General features: G+C 49.4%; 1 protein-coding gene across 2 annotated transcripts; it reads right to left on the bottom strand.

Annotated features, from left to right (window-relative positions):
* Window positions 1-283: 283 nt before the first annotated feature.
* Window positions 284-18,717, bottom strand: DLST (dihydrolipoamide S-succinyltransferase). Of its 2 annotated transcripts, none has more exons than XM_072864913.1 (15): window positions 18,588-18,717; window positions 13,774-13,807; window positions 12,366-12,414; window positions 11,258-11,313; window positions 10,825-10,899; window positions 10,373-10,428; window positions 9,557-9,668; window positions 8,898-9,053; window positions 8,524-8,609; window positions 7,818-7,915; window positions 5,381-5,592; window positions 4,726-4,799; window positions 3,769-3,852; window positions 3,058-3,225; window positions 284-2,564 (listed from the first exon to the last, which is right to left on the bottom strand). In XM_072864913.1, exons 1-15 carry the CDS (start codon window positions 18,654-18,656, stop codon window positions 2,430-2,432), a joined length of 1,464 nt encoding a protein of 487 aa, XP_072721014.1. In that variant the 5' UTR covers window positions 18,657-18,717; the 3' UTR covers window positions 284-2,429. The 2 variants fall into 2 exon arrangements, with proteins under 2 accessions (XP_072721014.1, XP_072721015.1); XM_072864914.1 differs by having other exon boundaries at window positions 5,381-5,511.
* Between the last annotated feature and the right edge of the window lie 1,498 nt (window positions 18,718-20,215).

The following is a 20,215-nucleotide window of genomic DNA, read 5'->3' as shown; positions in this document are numbered from 1 at the left end:
AGGGCAGCCTGCAGTGGCTGAACCCTCCAGCAGCAGGCTTCCCCCTTGGCTGCCAGCCTCCTAGGCCTGTCATTCAGGGGAAGTTCAGCAAGGACTGACTCTTAGGCCTGCGGCCGAAGCCACAACATGGCTTCTTGCAACAGCGTGCCCTGGGCATCACCCAGGAGGGTCAAAAAAGGAAGCTTCATGACCCTCCTACAGCAAGACCAACAGGGCAGATTAAATAAAGCACTTTGCTAGGCTGCATCATTTTAAGAGCTTGACCGTACATTTACTCCCTGGGTAGTTCAAAGGCCTCATTTATTGCAGCTCCAGACAGAATACAGACATTGCCCTTCCCCAGGCTCATGTACAAAGTCAAGGTGGGCCCTCTGTATCCTAAAACCAGCACAGGGGACTGGGTGCTAGCAGCATTTTTTAAATCAGAACCTTCTCTTTCAATTTATTTGTGCAAGAGCAGCTAGACTCTTTGCCCTTCCTTTACAGCACAGGGAAGGGGGTTTTCCTCTCTCTCCTCCTAACCTTCTACCTCAACCAGGGACAGTCAGAAGATAGCTGACTCCACACACGGGTTTGTCCATAGCTGCCAGGAAGCCGTAGGAACCAGTACTAGGAATTGCTCTCCCTGTTGTCAGCGTGCCAGCTGTGAGAGCAATCATTTTCTGTCAAAAGGGGCTGCCTTCTTCACTCGTAATCAGGAAGGGCAAACCATTCTCTGAAGTTGATGTCAGAGCTGGAAAAACCCTGCGATGATCCAGAAATAATTTCATATTGTTCCAACAGGGACAGCTCCTTGGGGAAATGCTCTCAGCACCACAGCTTTTGCTTTACCATTGTTCTTTGATCTTGCCTCCTTTCTCCCTCTGCAACCCTTAACAGCCTTTTTCCCACTCATGACTTACAACACTCCCATTCTATGAGGGAAACCCCAAACTGGCTCTACACCTGTACTTTAAGAGCCCCACCCAGTTCTCCCTCTTGGCCATCATGCCATTTAGCAAATACTGGGATTTCCTTGCTGTCTTTAACAGTTCTGTTGCTAGACCACAAAAAGGATGATTTCCAGCCCTGAAAACCTCATCTTTGCTGGGAAGAGCCAATTCTGTGCCAAAAAGGGTTTGAGGACAGAATTCACAGCCAGAGAAGCCTCAATTTAGTGCCTCCAGGGACAGGCCCAGCTCCCATTCCCTTTTCTCTCACCATCAGATAACAGGTTTCTTATGCTACACTAGGGATGCTGCTGATGCCTGACTCCTCACCCAGGAGCTGCTGCTCACCCCCTCAAACACACCCCACCTTGCAGTCGTTGCCCAGTTTTATTTCATTTAAAATCCGCTGTGTTAAATATTTTAGTTACAAGTTCTGTGTAGAGGGTAAGAGTAATAGACTCTGCAGGCACTAGCAACCCCCTCACTCCCCAATACATGTGTGTGCTATCGGATTAAGGACTGCCCCCCTCCCCCCAAAACCAGCAGCCTTGGGCTGGGATATACATTACACTTAAAGACCTGGCCCTCCCCAGCTGTCTCTCTGCTGGTAGCAGGCCAAGACCTTGCACGCAGGAAGCCAGCAGTCAGATCCGCCATCAGGGAGCTCTGATTCAAGGACAGCTACTGGGGGGGCTGCTTCTTACCCCCGTGTCGGGCATGTAATGGTGAAAGGGTTGTCCCCCCAGGAACAGTGCTACCTCCACAGAGGTCACGGGCTCTGCCCACCCAGACATGAACATTCACGCCACAGTGTCCAGGCTGAAGAGAGACAAACAATCTCCAAGGGAAAGCAGGGGAGCTGCCACCGCTGTGTTCCTGTCTGTGGAAGGAGTGCAACTAGGGCACTGCCAGAGGCATGACACCTACCTCAAGCCCTGCTCTGATCAAACCCTCTGCAGCAAGCAGCTTGGGGGTCCCCAGACTGCCCTTGCAAGGCAGATGAGTGTGAAATATTTTCAAGCAAAACAGGGACAGAACAGTAGCCTTTCCGCTCCTCTCCCCTCCCTCCCAGGAACCCCAGTGCTAGGAAATAAAGCTGAACCTGCCTTGGAGCAGCAGGGAAGGGTACCCTAGCACAGCAGCAGCAAGCAGTTTCCACTGGTATAGGACAAGCTAGAGGTGAGAGTTTGGGAGAGGATGCCATATAGATGGCATCCTCAGGTTGGCTGTGAGGGAGAGGATGCCATATAGATGGCTCTGGAAAGGCAGTGCCATTCAGTGGTTGGCCCACTGCATAGCAATCCTCGTGAGAAACTGAACCTTCGTTAAACAGAACAGGAAAGGAGGTAGGAGCTATCCCCACAATTCCCTCCGGGACAGCTCCGATCACAGCGGAGGGGGGGAGACTGGAATGACCCCTGCCAGTTCCTGAATGCCCTGCATCGCCCCTGCTGGTGCTGCGGCCCTGCCCTGGGTGGGTTGTGTGGGGGTGTGGCTGCTCTACAGGTCGAGCAGCAGCACGCGGGGATCCTCCACCGCTGCCTTGATCTTGCGCAGGAAAGTCACTGCCTCTCTGCCGTCAATCAGCCGGTGATCGTATGTCAGTGCCACGTACATCATGGGCCGCACCTCGATCTGAAGGGGAGGAATAAGACAGGCGTTAGTGAGCTCAGCCCTACTGCCTGCACGATGCCCTCCTGTGAATTCAGGGAAGACCTGGCTTTTTCCTATCCCGAATCCAGGGCTCAGGCCCTCCTGGATGTGTCCTGCCTGGCAGGACTACTCACCCAGGCACTGACCAGCACCCAGGCTGGGTCCCTACCACACAAGACTAGGTACCTTTCTGGAGCTGTTCTCTATCACAAAGGCTACAGCCTCCTCCTCCTCCCCACACCTAAGCAGATTATCCAGTTCTCCCCCTCACAGATAGGACAAGGCCCCCTGCACACCTCAGGCAAGTACCAGTGCCAGCAAAGCTGCCCTACACCCATTAGTCTCTGCTTCTCCTTCACAGTAAAGCCTTTTAGAAGTTGACACCAACCCCCTAGAAAAAGCATATGGGCTATGGTCCTCACCCCACTAAGACCTCCCCTCTGTTCGCTGAAATCTCCCATGCAGCTCCACCCACCTTGCCTCCCACAGCCACAGGCCTGTCGAAGATGGCATGCATGCCTAAGATGGCAGACTGGGGTGGGTTAATGATAGGTGTCCCAAAGAGTGACCCAAAAACCCCTCCGTTGCTGATTGTGAAAGTGCCGCCATCCATGTCTTCAATGGCCAGTTCATTTTTCCGTGCCTAGAAGAAAAAGTAAGGTCTTAGAAAGCCATACAAGATCACAGAAGGCAAAGGACAAGGGTTTGGACATTCACCCTGTCCAGGAATAAATGCTGATGGCAAGAGCTTCACTTATGATCTGTTCAGCTGAAAACCAGCACAAATCCCTTGAAAATGCATCCTGTCTTTAGATCTGAACTTTTACTGGCTTTGGGGAAGGATTGTCCTGCCTTGGCTTCCAACTCTGGCTTTTGCAAGAGACAGACACAGGGACTTCTACCCCAGGGTAATTCAGCCTTGGCCTCTAAAGACAAAGGTGAAGACGCACCACGTCACTAATGCATAGTTTGTGGTCTTCTGGAAGAAAAACAAGTAGATAGGTCTGTCCTGCAAGGCACAGGCACAGCTACAGCTGTAACTGGATCACTCCGCACAGCGCAACTCAGTGTGTTAGAGGTCAGAGATGACGACACAGAGGGACTGAATCAATTCATGCCTATCCAGCACCCCCAATTCTTCCCATTCCTCCCAACCCTTTTCAGAAAAGCCTCCCACTTTCCTTACCTTCTCCCCCAGCTCGTAGATAGCACGCTCTATGTCAGCAAAGTTCATGTTTTCTACATTCCTAACGACAGGGACCACAAGGCCCTAGGGAGAAGCAAAGTGCATGATCAGCAAATTCACTGCAGTGACACACAGATAACTGTCATTGGGCAGGGGCCTGGCCTCAGCCCAGCAGGGTTCCTGCCTCCTCCTCAGACCATAGCAGGTGGTTGGCAGAGCTGCCTCACACCCTGGCAGCCTGCCGGGAAACCTGGCAGGGCCTGCACCAAGGGCTGACACCATAAATGAGACATCTTCTTTGCCTTTGTAAGCCCATCTGATAAAATCAGCCAAGCCGCTTTGGATCCAGGCTCCATGTCCATAAAAGCAGGTAAGGCACTGGGCAGAGTTCAGCTGCCACCTCTTTCTAGGTGAGAAGAGCAGAGTCCCTTCGTGCTGGACCTCCCCTGGACTTTGGGAGCAGTGACAGAACTTCAGTCCTGGCCAAACCTCTGCCTCACAACAGAACCAACTAATTCAACATCTGTATCTCCATCCCATACTCTCCTTGGACAGGAACATCTCTTTGAAGCAGCAATGTGATTTACAGAAATGGTGGGACAGCACAGCAGGATTAGCCAAAGGACAGGACATACAAAGCTTTTACTGTCTATGCCATATCCTCATGGGTCCATGAAGAAAAGGGTTTCCCTAACTTGGCCCTACTCATTAACCACTGAGATCTATATTGACCTTGTTACTACATCTCCTAATACAGTGTCAGAATATTCTTGGTCCTCCATCTTCTCCCAAAACCCATCTCAGCAGTCCACAATGTATCAGATGTCTCATTTAGAAGATCAGTCGCATCAGTAAGTTTCCTCTGCAGAGGACCTCAAAACTGAGTTGGCTCAAAGTACATGATCATCCCAGACCCGAGGCTGCAGAAACCATGGCCAAAGAATCCAAGGTACCTACCCGGGGAGTTGCTACAGCGACACTGATGTCCACATAGTCCCTGTACACAATCTCTTTGGTCGTGTCATCAATCACTAGAAGGAGAAAAAAGCTGTTACACGTGCAGTACACAAGATCGAGGGCTCAAGAGGCCAGAAGTAGCCACAAAATCATAACGACTTGCTCATCTCTAGCTTAAACTTAACTCCAGAGAAGAATGAGCCCTCACTCCACCTGTGGGAGAAGCATCAGGATAGACAGAAAGGAAACACAGTCCAGACAGGTCAGTCCCCCTCAGACATCCCCTTGGTTATTCTCCTCTTCTGGGTTTGAGCAAGCACCTCTGACACCCCCCCCCAGGAACTGCGTCGCACCTACAGCAGCTACCTCTAGACCAACCAGCAGGCTCTTCCCTCTGCGGGCTGCGTACGCATGGCCCCAGCCCACTCCTGGCAACCCCTTCCTAATAGAGCCCCTCTTGGCAAGCTGTCCTCTACCTACATAAGTGGCATTAGCAAAATCAGCTGCAGCACATAGGAGTGTCCCCCCTTTTCCCGCATATTTGACTCGCTTGCCCAAGCTATTAGCCCTGACATGGACTTGGCCACCTGCTTTCTCCCACTCTGCCATGTTCACTGGCAAGATGTGCAACTCACCAGCAAGGATCGCCACTCACCCGCATTCACAACAGGCTGGTCCTGCAGAGCAAAGGCTGCAGCTTTCACAAAAGCTGACATGAAACCTAGCTTCAGGTTGTGCTTTTTCAGGAAGGTATCCTTGTGTACAGCTCTCATCTCCCGGATGTTGCTGCAAAGGGCAATGAAGCTGGTGAAGGGTCTGGAGCACAAGTCTTGTGAGGAGTGGCTGAGGGAACTGGGGTTGTTTAGCCTGGAGAAAAGGAGGCTGAGGGGAGACCTTATCGCTCTCTACAACTACCTGAAAGGAGGTTGTAGTAAGGTGGGTGTTGGTCTCTTTTCCCAAGTAACAAGCCATAGGACGAGAGGAAATGGCCTCAAATTGTGCCAGGGGAGGTTTAGATTGGATATTAGGAAAAATTTCTTCACCGAACAGGTTGTCAAGCATTGGAACAGGCTGCCCAGGGAAGTGGTGGAGTCACCATCCCTGGAGGTATTTAAAAGACATGTAGATGTGGTGCTTAGGGACATGGTTTAGTGGTGGACTTGGCAGTGTTAACAGTTGGACTCGATGATCTTCAAGGTCTTTTCCAACTTAAATTCTATGATTCTATGAAAACACATGACAATGCTGGTCAGCACAGAGTCCAAGAAAACAATGTTCCCTCACTCCATAATAGATTTCAGTGCCAGCCCCAAGGACTGCAAACCTGCACCACCAACTGGCAAACTCCTACGCCACTGAAGAATCCTTCAAATGTCACAGGTGAAATGGGCGGAGGGTGGCTCTAAGGACCTCACCAAAGTATCTAACAGGAACTGGTCCTGGCCACATACTCAACAGGACAGGGTTAATCTGCTTGGTCCACACTGCCAAGCACAAAAGCAAGACAGGTAACTGCATATTTCCTGCTTAGGCCTGATGTTGCCACCGATTCTCTGGAGACACCACTGCCAATATCGGTGTGGCACCACAGACAGAAGCTCCAGGTGTGGCTGGGCCAACCCTGGAAGGGTGAAAAAACAGGAAATGCCAAGAGCAGAAAAGATGCATGTGGTGATCAAGGCAAAAGACTTCAACCATTGTGCAAGTCCAGCACCAGCCAGCATGACGACGCCTCCGTACCCAACTCTTTGGCTTTGGGAGTTGAGTGAATATGAAAGAAATCTTCCCAGGTGCTATGGTAGTGGGCACCAGCCCACCCACAGCCCTCAACCAGAATACCAATGTTTCCCCACTGCTTCTATTTATCAGAACTGAGGCCATTTACAAAAAGTCAACCAAGCTGTGTCTACAAGCTCTGCCTATTCCAGGCTAATACCAGATGCTGTGGAATTGCACGGTGCATCCCTCCCCCCTCCAGGGACCTTGAGTCTTTGAAGAGACAGTTCCAGCAAGGGGCAGGGGTCTCCATGGTTTAGAGTGTTTGTTTTCCTGCGCCTAACCTTGTTTAGGGCTAGGATTACCACCCAAAGACATTAGTGCCTCCCAAGACACAAGAACTGCAGCAATGAGGACGAGGTTTGCTATGAAACTGACTCATTACGGCTTCCTCCTTTCAGACACTGACCCCCTGTGGGAAGCAGGAGGCCCCAGCACAGGCCCTCACCAGTCAACCTCACAGCAATCAATCCAAACCAGATTACCAGATGCAACGAGAGCCGGAGGCCAGCGTAAAGCGACACCTCAATGAGCCTCTGAGAGGAGATAAAGCTGCAGCACTTCCCCTCCAATCAAGACTATTTTGCCAACCTTATTGTTCTGAGACCCAAATATTTACATGTTTTGTCTTAAGGAGCAGAATAGGATTTCACAAGGCAATTTGATTTGGGCACAATTTCCCCTTAATGCACTGTAACATAAGCTGCCCACCCTCCAAAGCCATTAGTGCGCTCAGTCTGTGCAAGCACTTGAGTCAGGAGACCCCCACCTGCCCCGAGGGGATGGGGAAGGATGCTAGTCCATCTCTGGAAAGCTGCACCATCCGACAGCAAGGGCCTCAGACCTATGTACTGCTCACCTGAAAGGCTCATGAACCCTGAGGAACCACCTCATGGGAAGCTAAATATGCCCACCTTCAACAGCAGTAACCTGGCGGGGTGGCAGAAAGCAGACGCTCTATCTTGGTGTCTCCTAATAGCCACTATACAAGTGACACTAGTCACTCCTGCTTTTCTGTTCAACATCTACCAGTCCTCAACCAAGAACCACACAGATGAGGAGCCAGGTTGCCCCTTTTACAAGCAGATGACTCCCGAGGAATGATAGGCCATTAGGAAGCTATGTACCCCTCACACCACAACACCAACATGGCTCTGATGAAGCTGTGCAGACAGTGGTACACACCTAAGAAGGAGGTCCCAAGAGACATGTTGCCAATCTCTCCAAAGAGAATCAGCAAGGTCTTGGTTGCTATTTAAAGATGACTGCCTGCATCTATTTCTACTTGTAAAGGGAAATAGAGGTCTGCTCCTCACCTCATATCGATCTCATTGAAAGTGGTCAGCATGGCACAAGTATTCTGAGCCTCTTTCAGCCGCTGAGCAATACGCTGACGCATCCTATTCATTTTCACCTGAAAATTAAAAAGACATAAACAGAAGCTGCCTCAAGTTCATCCAAGGGGCAAAACGCAGAAGAAACGCAGAAGGCCCTTCTTCTTGCCATTTGGTTGACTAGTAATGGGTGCCTAGGGCCAGATTTTCACTCCAGGCCTCCCTGAGGAGCATGACAGGTTGAGGAGTTGATTTCACTATGGAGCTGCCCAGCTCAACATACAGTTTCCAGCATGTGGCTAATGTGAGAAGAGCAAGACTGCTAAGAAAGCAGGCTACTCAACCATGTTCTCTTAAGAACACACAAGGCAGGTGCAGCAGCCTCAGTCCTTTGCTGAGGGCTTGTGGACAGACCAAGCAGATCACACTGAGCCTTCTGTACTCAGTCAGGAGAGTTCAAGACAAGACTTCTGCCTAGAAAAGACCTGTGTCAGACTGGACCTGGCTCTTCCTCCACCCCACCCCTAAGCGGTGCCCTCATGTAGAGCATTTCCCATCTGTCACAGCCCCACCGAGCTGGGTGTGAACAGGTAGATATGGACACATCTGGAAAGCTCAAGGCTCATGCTAGAACAAGTGGTCGCCCAGCAAGAGAAGTGCTGGCAAGGCCGCTATTCCCACAGCTTACCCTATGCTCTGATCTGGCACCTTTGCTGGGCACTGCCTCCGCAGGAGGGGCTGCTGCTGCAGGTGCAGCTGGCTTCACTGCAGACACTGAGGGTAAAGAACACATCAGTCAAAAAGGGAAGCCAGGGCTTGATTGCTACGCCCTGAGGTAGAAAGCCCGTTTGAGCTCCTTGCTCAAGCAACACAGTGTGGAAGCAGCCATGAATTGGGCTGTGCAGATACCAGGCACAGCTGAGCTCTCCAGTCTGGAGCATGCAGGACAACAATACAGAGAGGCCTTCACCATAAACACCAGACCCTTTGCCATCTTTAACCTTGCACACTCTCCCCAAGGAAGAGAGGCTTGAAAACAGGAGAAAACGGCTGTTGCCTCACCTGGTTTGCTGTCGATGGGCTGAGTTGACACAGGCGGCACTGGTGGCATTGTAGTAGGAATTGGTGCTGCAGCAGGGGTAGGAGCAGCCGCAGCTACAGGTTCAGGGGCTGCAGGAGGAGGAGGGGCTGCTGCTGGTTTGGCCTTGGCAGGAGCAGCTGAAAGACAAGGAAGAACCATGGTAAGGACAATGACAGCTTCCACTGTCAGGGATCTCTGAGTCCAACCAACCCAATAAAAGCTAACCCTCCAGCAGAGTGTCTTTATGTTCTCAGCACTACTGAACTGATAGGAGCCACCACAAGAAGATCCCATGGTGAAAGTGTTTCACTCATTGACAACCTAGATCTCCTCACTGTGCAGGAGACTGGATGCTAAAGAGAAGAGGGCAGAGAAGGGAGTTATATCAGGGGAATTCTCAACTAATTTTAGCTTAGAGCTGCAGTCTCCTCCAGAGGGAGCAAAAGAAAAGTTCTCCCCTCAGAAGGACTAAAATTATGCTTTTCTACTGGACAACAGAATAGGAGTCTTTTCTTCCAGCTACAGAGGCAGATGGAGGAAACAATGTCTCTCAGGATCCCGCTAAATGCCTTGCTTTCATCTTCAGAAAGAGACTGGTGGAAACAGGAAGGCCTGTGCAAGTTATATATGCCTGACTTACCTCCAGTTTTCCTGAGTTTGAACAGAGGTGTCCCCCCTTCCACTTTGCCACCATCAGGTACCAGAAGGGCTTCAATCACACCAGCTGCTGGGGCTGGAACTTGCACTGATGTCTGCAAAAAAGAAAATCAGTGAAATTCCCCCAAGCATTGGATGGAGAACAAGTGCCCAAGAGAAGATGCCAATATGCACAGATACACATTGTAATTTGGCACAGACAGCGGCTCTGTCTTGCACCATTTGCACCAGCTTTCACACCCTCCATCAGTATTTTGTGCCAATACTCAGAAGTTTTAGGAGATGCTGGCAGTGTAACGTATAGCCTGATCTTCCTGCTCCAGGGTACAATCAAGAATTGACCTGCTGCCAGCACCTTCTTGACAGCAACACCGGAAGCAGAACTTGGCAGGGAGTTTTAGCAAGAACTTCAAAGCTTAAGAGTCCTTTAAGGAGTGAGTAAACTTAAAGGCTAAATTTAAAACAATCTGAAGACATCCTATGTCTTTGCAGAGTTATCCTCTGTTTAAACACAAACAGGTTTCAAAGCTTAGAGCACTGAAATTGGAAGGAGGTGTGGCATTGCAGCTCCAACAAACATCAGCACCACCGATGCTTAATCAAATGTATGAGGAAGGAAGAGCTATCAAAGAATTCTCACTTAAGCCAGCTTTCATACTAGATGAGAAAAGCTTTTCTCCATGAAGGGAGCAGGAGACACAGGCAGGGCCTGCAGGCTCTAGGAGCTCTTAGCAGGAGAGGAGCCATACAGGGTACCTGCTACAGAACTAGAAAAAGTTTTGGTCCAGAAAACTCCTACCTTGTCTGTTTCAATCTCACACACCACTTCATCTTCCGCCACTGTGTCTCCAACAGCTGAATGATAGATATGAAGACCACTGTAAGGAGGGAGGTGTGTTCCAGCCTCCCCTCTTAACCCACAGTAGTCTCCCCCACTAACCCAGAATTTTCTCACCCCAGTTCTCCACAACTTCTAAAGAAAAGTCTAGCTCAAACAATCAGTCTACTGCACAGTCAAGAGTCCAATTCCAGTTTAGACATCACCCTTCACCCAACATCACCCATGACAGAGAGGTGCCAAGGCAGTAACTGCAATCCTTACCCCTTAGGAGAACTGCAATTAACTGCCTCATTTGTCACAGACTGAAAGGCACAGAGCAGGCTGTCAGTCCGTGAACTACAATCGATCCCCGAGCTGTCCAGTGTGGCAGCAATGGTGCTGAGAATTTCAGGGAAGAGGCAACTGCTTACCTTTCTCCCACCTGACATCTCCTTCTGTGACTGACTCTGCAAAGGCTGGTGTGTTCACTGTAACCACGTCATCCCCTGTGAGACAGACAGATTTGAACGCATTCAGAGCTCAAAACTTATGGCATTGCTCCATTCTTGTCATCAGGACTCTACTAGAGGAGGTAGGTCAACAGACTTCAAATATTGGCCTTCTCCTTGCTTCAACACTGATTAACATTTAAACACAAGAGAAATTCCCATCTGACTGAAAGCCACATTGTGACAGGAATGCCAGACAAAATTTTTGGGGCCCCGGGACATAAACCCTCAGCTATCCATCGAGGCAGAACAGCAGTGGGCCTAGACCAAGGATGGAAGAGGTAGCTTCAGCTGTTGTCAGGACAGCAACAGGTAGCACAAGAGCCATCCCACTGACTCCTGACATTTTACTTACTACGTACTGCAGTGGTTCTGAAGTAACGGACAGTGAAGACACTGGAGCTATTTACTCTGCAGAAAGAGAGAAAGATATGAACACAGAAGTACATTCCTCTGCAGGCTGCTGGCACCAAGCTCAAGTACAGAATTTACATTTGCTTAACTGATCTGAAAGGCTGCTCAGCTGTTCTGATTTATTTGTTCCACGGGACTCCTACTTACTGTTCAAACTGCAACAATCCCACTAAGAAAGGAAACACTACAGCTTACCATCACTAGTGCTCTCAGAAAATCAGTGAGAACTGACATTTATGGAATTTTAATTTAGGGAGACAACCCAACAGAACCCCTGTAGTTTAAATACTGATAAAAGGCTGACCTAGCCAGCCAACCCTATGCCCAAAACTAGTGCAGTAACCATTTTTTACCTCCAGATGACGACTGTCATCTCTACAGAAGTTGCTAGATTGCTCCAAAAAAAGAGAAAGCACCATAAATTGCCTATGGCAACACATCCAAGAGACAGCGATTTCTCTCCACCATGTCCCTTCACAGGGAGCTGGCAATCCCAAGCGTTCCAAAGGATGTTTTTTTATACCTACTGACACATTTGGAAATCAGAAGCAAATGTGCTTTCGCATTTCCTCTAACACAGGCTACTTGGTGCAAAGAGACCAGCATTTCAGGCTTTTATGGATGCACTCCTAGGGTTATTTCCCCAAATACATTTTTACAAGACCACCTCAGCAATGCAAACCTTGCCATATGAACAACAGCTCCCCGAACCACTCCACTTCTCCTGACAGAAATCCTACCAGGAGGCCACCATAGAGCAAACAAGACTTCTAATCAGATCATCAAAGGGTAGAGATCCATTTATCACTAGTCGTCTCATATCTGTCCCTTCCCTGCCTTGGTATCTGGTTCCAAAGTTTATTTCCTTTAAGTATGCCACAGCTCCTGACCTGCAAAACCTAGATTTTGTTAGGGCTAGCTCCGTGCTCCGACAATACGCACAGGGATTTTATGACAGCCAGCCATATTCTGCCTCCCAGCCCCCAAATCTTATCAGGGCTAGAGCAGCCCCAGCCTCTCCACATCACAGCTTTCCTGGGGATACTTACACAAGGTTCCTGCTGTTGGTGTAAGCCAGTCCCTGGCTCCCAGCCACACCTGTGAATGAGAATGGCGTTACCCCACAGGAACGTTATCCAGCCGTCCAGTCCTCAAGTGTCCCTGTCAGGTAAAAGAGTGCAGAGGACACCACTGTCCACCCTGAAAGAAGCTTGGGACTAAGTCGGGAATATAGTCATATAGAGGCACCTCAGTGCCATCAAACCTGCCCAGAGCTTGCCAAGAACAAGTCTTGTCTTCATCTAGATTTATAGAGATGGGAAAAACAGTTGTATCTTAACCTCAAAGCTAATTAGGATAACTTTGAAAAGGGCAAACAAAGCAGCAGCTACCCCAGTCAGAACAAAACCAGGAAAGAGCTAGGAAGGACACCTCCAGGACTGCTAAAACCTCAGTTGCTGCTGAGTTATCCTTACCAATACAAAGGGGTTCCTAATAGGAGCAAGGCATCAGTCCCCTAAGAGGGACCCCCAGGAACCCTCACAGTCGCATGGACAGGTAAGGAGGAAAAAAAGAATGAAAAAAAGAATGAAAACAGGGTGTAGAGCAGAGTAGCAAGCCACCATCATCCCTCTTCTCTGTCCACCCCCTGTCCCAAGAACACTTCTTTTCCCAGACTCACAGCACGGTGGTACTTGCTTAGCTTCTCAGTTTCACATACCCCACTGTCCCCTTCCTACACTGCTCACATGCCCTGACGCTGCAATTTTTATTACAAACTGAACTCCTGTCCTTTGTCTCTTTCAGGGCACTGGGCAGTTTTCCAGACTGATCTTAAAGAGAGTCAGCATAGCAACTGGAGAACATAATTATCTCAATCACACAATGCCAGAAGGAAGAACCATTTCCCCACTTGACCTTTTTTAAAAAGCAATACAATTTTGACACCATCCCCTACTAAAGAGCTGATATTGGAACTCCAGAAACTGGAAAGGGTAAGCAGATTTAACTGGTTTCTCAAAGTGGAATCAGAAGCGAGTGATGTAATGCTATATAAACACAGTACAGCTAGAAAAAACGGAGCTCTGGGAAAATCCAGTTTAAGCACCAAAGAGCAGCTCACAGGCATACTAGATTTGACATGTCACTTAACGTTCACCCATTATTTTCAAAGGAGTTTATTAGAGAGCTAGGCTCTGCAACAGCATATGTTTCAAGCACTGCAATGCTTGAAATACACTGTGCTGCTGCTGTGAAATCTTCACCAGAGCTGAATGGATTGGACAGCACGTACATTAGGCAAGGGAGGCACTCACATGGAAACACAGCTCATTTCACCAACTGTTTCTTCATTACATGATTGACAGAAATAAATCCCAATCAGACCTATTACCAATTTCCATCATCAGGTCTGTTCTGTCTAGGTAGTTTGAAATGAAATAAAAGCGTAAGACTCACCAGACAGAGAGCATCTTGCCAGAGTACAGTTCCCCTGTCAGAGAAAAGAGGAACTATCAGTATTGCAAAAAGACGGGCCACCCTAGAAGGACTTTGGTTCCCCCACGAGACCTGGATCAGAGATGCGACCCACCATTCCCATGCTCCAGACTGCAGGCATGCTACTTTTCCCATAGTGTGCAAGAGCAGGAGATGGTGAGAGCATCTACACCCTTCTCTTTGCTTTGTCTCCTTCCAGGATGCTTTCCTGAGGAGTGATGTTCAACCTGACGGACTCGGTTTTCAGTTGTGGCTCCAGCTGTTTTGACCTTCTTATGCACACTTTCCTCTTTAAGAAGGAACAGATTTCTAAAGATTCATTCACTAAAATTTGCTATGAATGAGAAGGTCAAGGGTAGCTACTGGATACGATGAAAAAACATCCCATGATGTTTACTCCTACAGTCATGAATGCAGCATCTGGGTTTTTGTTTGTTTGTTTTAAGGCTATGGAGCCTTTGAACTCCAAAAGGCCAGAATTTCCCTCAATGGCAAAATTTCTACTGCCTTCAGTGAGCCAGGAATTCTACCCCCAGTGATGTTTCACTTCATACCCACATAATCATTGACTGCAATCCTAGCTCAGCGTAACATTCCTCAAAAGTAAATGACATTTCAAGACATTCCAGTTACTTTCCCTATTGTTACTATACATTTCTCTAGCATCAAGCCTACAGACCTGGAGAACCTAGGAACTCTTTAAAAGCTATAGGAAAATATCACAGTAACCATGACTAAAATGCAGTTGACTGGTTTGGAAGAACAGCTACTCAATAGCCCAACCACCCTTATCCAGCAGCTAAGGTGAAAGGTAAAAATTAGACTTCATTCACATCTTCAGCGTCTGAAGGGAAGTTTGCATATAAGCCCTGATTTCAGCTGCACCAGAGAAAGCAGGATGGGATATAACTGATCTTAAATATCAAAATAATTTGTGGAGCTGTTTATGATAACACAAGATAGAGATCAAGGACCAAAGAGATACTTAAGCTTGTCACACCATCTACAGGACTGAGTGCTATAGCCTGCAAAAATACATTCAGTGAACACTTCACATCATCAAAACTACTAACGAGCCTGGAATCGACCCCTCGGCAGTTTAATTATCCAAACTTACTGATGGATTTGGCTTCTCGGGTATTAACGCACAGTCAACTCAATGATTGATGGGCAGTTCAACAGGGTTATGATTAGCTGTGCTGAGGATGCTTGCTGCTAGGCCAGCCTGGGTCTGGCAGAACTCAGGAGCTCCAGCACAGCGCTCTGCAGCTACCCTGCTTGCTGGTCCGCTGCAGGGACCAGTGATACTGGACAGACAGTCCTGCAACACCGGCTTCCAGCAGGGCCCACTGGAGCCCCTGCCCCAGGTCTGGCTGGGGAAGAGAAAACAGGGAGCACTGTGCAGACTTTGCAGAGTCATCATGAACGCTACAACACTTAATCTTGGTGCAGCACTGGCCCCCTGCTAACTCAGATCTGGTTTGTGTAGAGCCAGCCCTAAGCTGGGATCAGTAAGAAAAACTTCAACTTAACTCCGCTTGGTCAAGTGTCTAAAGCACCACAATCCTCAGCACATATGTTAGTTCCCATATTGATCAAATTCTTCCCACTTTCCATAGTGTCCCAGATAATACAAAGTCAATCACAAATAAAATATCAAGTGACCTGAGCTCCCCTCTGCCCATTAATGTCTTTCTGGGTGCTTTATAAAGAGTGGTTAAAGGTATTCCTAGCATCCCAGACAATAACTTGTTAAGAAAGAGGAACAGCCTCAGACTGAAGCAGAAACAGCCAATTTTATTTGCTCAGAACCAGTTTACTGTAAGGTTAAAAAAAAAAGTTTAGAAGGCCTGTCCTAAAATAAATTGTTGTTAGAAAACACATCTGCAGCTCTCTTCCATGAGAGGCACCAAGCCTGTGTTCCACAACTGCTGCAAAATGAAGGAAAAAATTGATATCACTTTACCCTTCTCTGTCTTTTAGGTTAAGAAATGAAGGAAAGAGCTCTAATGTGAGGAGGAAGCCACTAATAAAAGATACAGAGATTCCTCCGTCTTGTGTTCTGCAGAACCTCTGTGTGTCCATCTCTTAACTACAGTACCTCGGAGATGCATGTGCAGCTCCGGGAGATGCCTCACAGGGCTGTTTCCTGTTCCCTTTTTCCCCTGAAGGAACCACTGTGATTGCACCTGTTCCTGGTATCACCTGGCTAAATCTGCCCTCTGCCTGATCTTGGAGCTTCTTCAGTGAAAATGGAAACACTTAGGTTTTGCTAGCTGGCATTTGCACTTTGGGTCACTTTAAAAAGACAGCCTTCTCTTGGAGAAATAAATCTTGGTCTAATTAGCTAGTGACTCACGTATCAAGTGATTAATTGTCTCCCCACGTTTCACATGACTTCCTCAGAATTGTTTTTATAACTGTTATTATGTCAAAGTGACCCTGGCACACAGTGTCCCAGGCCACACCTTTCAAGGAGCAGTCACCTTCCAGTAGGTCACGACACAGTGAAATAAACCATGGAATACATTAGCTAAAGTGACAGCCTGTATACCTACAGATTTCTTCTCCCATAGTGGGAACAGGGACCAGTTCAGGTAAGGACACTAACTGAACAGGAGGGTACAGTTAATTTCAACAGAGGCAAAACAGAAGCCCAGCGCTGGGCAGGTCTGATGACAGACAATTGGTTCTCCAGCCCCGGCTTCGTCAAAGCAAAGAAGCTGCTGCTTTAACAACACAGATGAGCGCAAACCACTGCTAGACACAAAAACCCCACTGCACGTCTTTCATGGATTTTAACACAATTATATATAGCATGGCAGGGCAGACACTAAGATGGGATGGAGATGATAATGCTGAGTGGTAAAGGATACTGTTACTAAGACGACAGGCTGAGAACTCCTCCAGCATGCAGGGAGGATCAAACAGGGAGAAAAAGTTCTTTACAAACTCTTCTCCGGATAAATAGGACTTGATTCTCAAAGCACTGAATGCAGCTCCTGATCAAACCATCCTTTTTCAGACTAGCTCTTCTCTGGACTTTTTCGGGTCACCCTTCAACAGCTGCCCCCCACCTCCCTGAGTCTTACATGCTCAGATGCAGGCTATTGATGCACATTCATGACTTCTACTTGATATATGAATCCAGGACGTTTTTCTCTTTTACAAGATCATACAAATCCAGCCAACCCTTCCCTACCCTCGTTGTTTCTTGCTGACTCCTCTGTTCTCCCATTCGACCCTACACTTCTGAAATTTGTACATGTCTATCATTCTCACTTCTCCCATCAGAGGTTTGCCAAGTTCTGGTGTTTCTTTCTGTCTCTCCAAAAAGCCTGTATTATCCCCTTCATCAAAACTTACTTGCCATATCCCTACTCAAATGGAAATCAAACTACTACCACCATCTTGACTTCTCAACTTTTCTAGTATATCTAACAGGTTAACAAAAATTATCTCCCCTTCCTAGTACTCAGCTATAACCTCCTGATTTGCAGACTAGTTTTGTAAAAGGTTGACTACTCCATCTGGCTTTCCCCCCTGTTCTGTATAATTACACAGCACCACTGAGAGCTGACAAAGCTTAAATATTGTTAAAATGCCACTTAAATTTTTAAGTGCAGTTATTTTAAACTGCACTATAATCAATTTGTATCTACATATATGTGTAACAAAATACATAGTTATAAATTGTTCATAGTGCAGTTTTATATATATACACACATATTTATAAACACAAATCTGTTTATAGTGCCCAGGGACAAGTATTTAACATACAATAGCCCTATGGGGAAGCATGACATAGTTAAACGTTCAACGTTACAATTAGCTGTCAACACTTGCTTGCCTACATTCACGCAATGGCTAAAATCAAATCTCACGCTCTAAGGCTTCAGCTGGGCATCTGGAAGAGAAGTGATCTTTTTCCTCCTGTGGATATCTTTTTCCTCCTGCGTATATGTGTATGTATATGCAGGCGTGTATACATATGTATGTACATAAAGCTATCCACGTTTGCTACTTAAACGGAAGATGTGGCCAGAAGTCAGCAAACGACAGAAACCAGCTGGCCAAGTGCAGCCTCGGTGTTGGTCTAAGCAGCTGGCTCTGGCTATTAGACGCTGCAAGCCCAAGCTACCACCAGCACAGGCTACTGCCGTTTGCATCCGTTCAACGACGGCTTTCACAACTGAGCACAGGAATTAAATAGGAAAGTAGACACCAGGTGATGTGCCGTTTCTGCACCGGGCCGACCCCGGCCGGGGAGGGTCTCTACCGGCAGAGGCCGGGGGAGGCGGGTGCGAAGCGGCTCGCTGCCGCCAGCAGAGAGGCCCCCCAAACGCTTCGGCCCAGCGACCGGCGGGGACGGCGGAGCCCCAGAGCGGCGGGTTTCGGAAGCTCTTCCCGTCGGCCAGCTCTGCCCGGTGCCGCAGGCGAGCTGCTGCCGCCGCCGCCGCCTTTCCCGACGGGGTCGGCGGGCCCGGCCCGAGGCGGGGCTGTGGGGCGGCCGCGGCACAGGCACCGGCGGCGCCGGGCCCAGGAAGGGGCAGCGCCGTGCTCACCGCGGCCACTCCCGGGGGGCGCAGCCCCGCCGCCCGTGCCGCCCCTCCCTGCCCTCCCCCGCCCGGGGCGGCGGTGCATCGCGCCGAGGCGGCGGGCGGGGGGGAAGAGGTGGGGACGCGTCCCGGTGCCCTTGGCGCCGCCGTCCCCGCCCGCCCAACCGCCGCCCTCTCTCCTCCCTCCCCGCGGCCGGTGCCCGCGGCGGGCAGTACCTGCCGGAGGGCGCGCAGCGACCGGCCCAGCGACCGGCCCAGGCAGCGGGACCGCCACAGCAGCAGCATCGCGGCGGCGGCGGCGGCGGCGGCGGGAGGAGCCGGAGGGCGGACACCGGAAGCAGGCCCGGCGAGAGCCGGAAGTGCGCAGGGCCGAACCAAACTCTCCGGAACGGGGGGAGCGGGGCTAGAGGGGCGGCACCATCGCGGGCGGGGGTGGCTGGGACAGACCTGGGGACAGGGCTGTGGGGTGAGGACAGGCCTAAGCAGGGGCTGTGGGGCAGGGACAGGCCTAAGCAGGGGCTGTGGGGTGAGGACAGGCCTAAGCAGGGGCTGTGGGGCAGGGACAGGCAGGGGACGGGGCTGTGGGGTGAGGACAGGCCTAAGCAGGGGCTGTGGGGCAGGGACAGGCAGGGATGGGGCTGTGGGGTGAGGACAGGCCTAAGCAGGGGCTGTGGGGCAGGGACAGGCAGGGGACGGGGCTGTGGGGTGAGGACAGGCCTAAGCAGGGGCTGTGGGACAGGGACAGGCAGGGGACGGGGCTGTGGGGTGAGGACAGGCCTAAGCAGGGGCTGTGGGGCAGGGACAGGCTGGGGACGGGGCTGTGGGGCAGGGCTAGGACAGGGACAGGCCATGGTACCTCGAGCCTCCTGTTGAACCACACCTAAGATGTCTTCCACAGCCCTGTGCATGGCCAGGTGGCAGGCAGACGGTTCAGTTATGCCTTGTGACCTGGTTGTCAGTACCTTTGTGTGGCCCTGCCTGTCCATATGCTGTACTGCCCCAGCACAAGCGGACACAGAGGCTTTCACACTACGACTTATGTTACCTATGAGTTATGCTACATACGATTCCTGGTACGAAACGGACCTACGTATTACCAAAGGGTGCTGTTCTGTGATGCTTTTCATTGAACCAACTCTGGATTGCTGGAGAACAGCTGTACCGGTGGTCTTCCTGCTCACCTTGAAAAATCATGGGGTTGGGCTCATGTAGGATGATATTGCTGCAAGCGTCAGCCAGTGGGATGTTGCATGGCTGGAAATGGGCAAGGAGGTCATCTCACCGTGGCAAACAGGCAAATGAGTCCAGAAGTAAGCCCGTTCCTCAGATGTGGTCTGTATGTTGAAAACATTTGAGAATCCCCCAGCTAGCTTCTGTTTTCTTTCTGCTTCTAGGTGGGGAACTGGTGGAAGAAAACCCAAGGAACCCATTTGCAGAATCTGAGAATTAGCTTGGGATAGTCATAAGAGGTTGTCTGGCAGCCAGGCATCTCTCAAGGAGCCAAGTCCAGGTTATGCACACATCCTTAATTTAGCCATTGCTTAATAATATATGAATGGTAAACTGGAACATTCAAAATAGTCTCCTAAAATAAATTCACAATGAACATCCTTGGGATTATTTTCAAAGAAAAGAGGTTGAATAAAAATCAACAGGGGATAGTCTCTGAGGCTTTGAGGATGTGCTGACTGCTTTAATAAAAAGCATCTGAGCCAGAAAGGCTCTCTGCCAGGGATTTCTCTGTGATCTGTCTTTCCAGGGCAAATATCCTTGAACAAGATCACCTGATGTCAACTGCTTTTAACCACAGGCTCCTGCCTACCAAATAAATACACCGAACATGG

Source organism: Ciconia boyciana, chromosome 6 (genome assembly GCF_034638445.1).
Source record: "Ciconia boyciana chromosome 6, ASM3463844v1, whole genome shotgun sequence".
In the NCBI taxonomy this organism is placed as follows: Eukaryota; Metazoa; Chordata; class Aves; order Ciconiiformes; family Ciconiidae; genus Ciconia; species Ciconia boyciana.
Note: the sequence above shows the minus strand (reverse complement) of the source record. Positions and strands in the feature narration are given on the sequence as shown.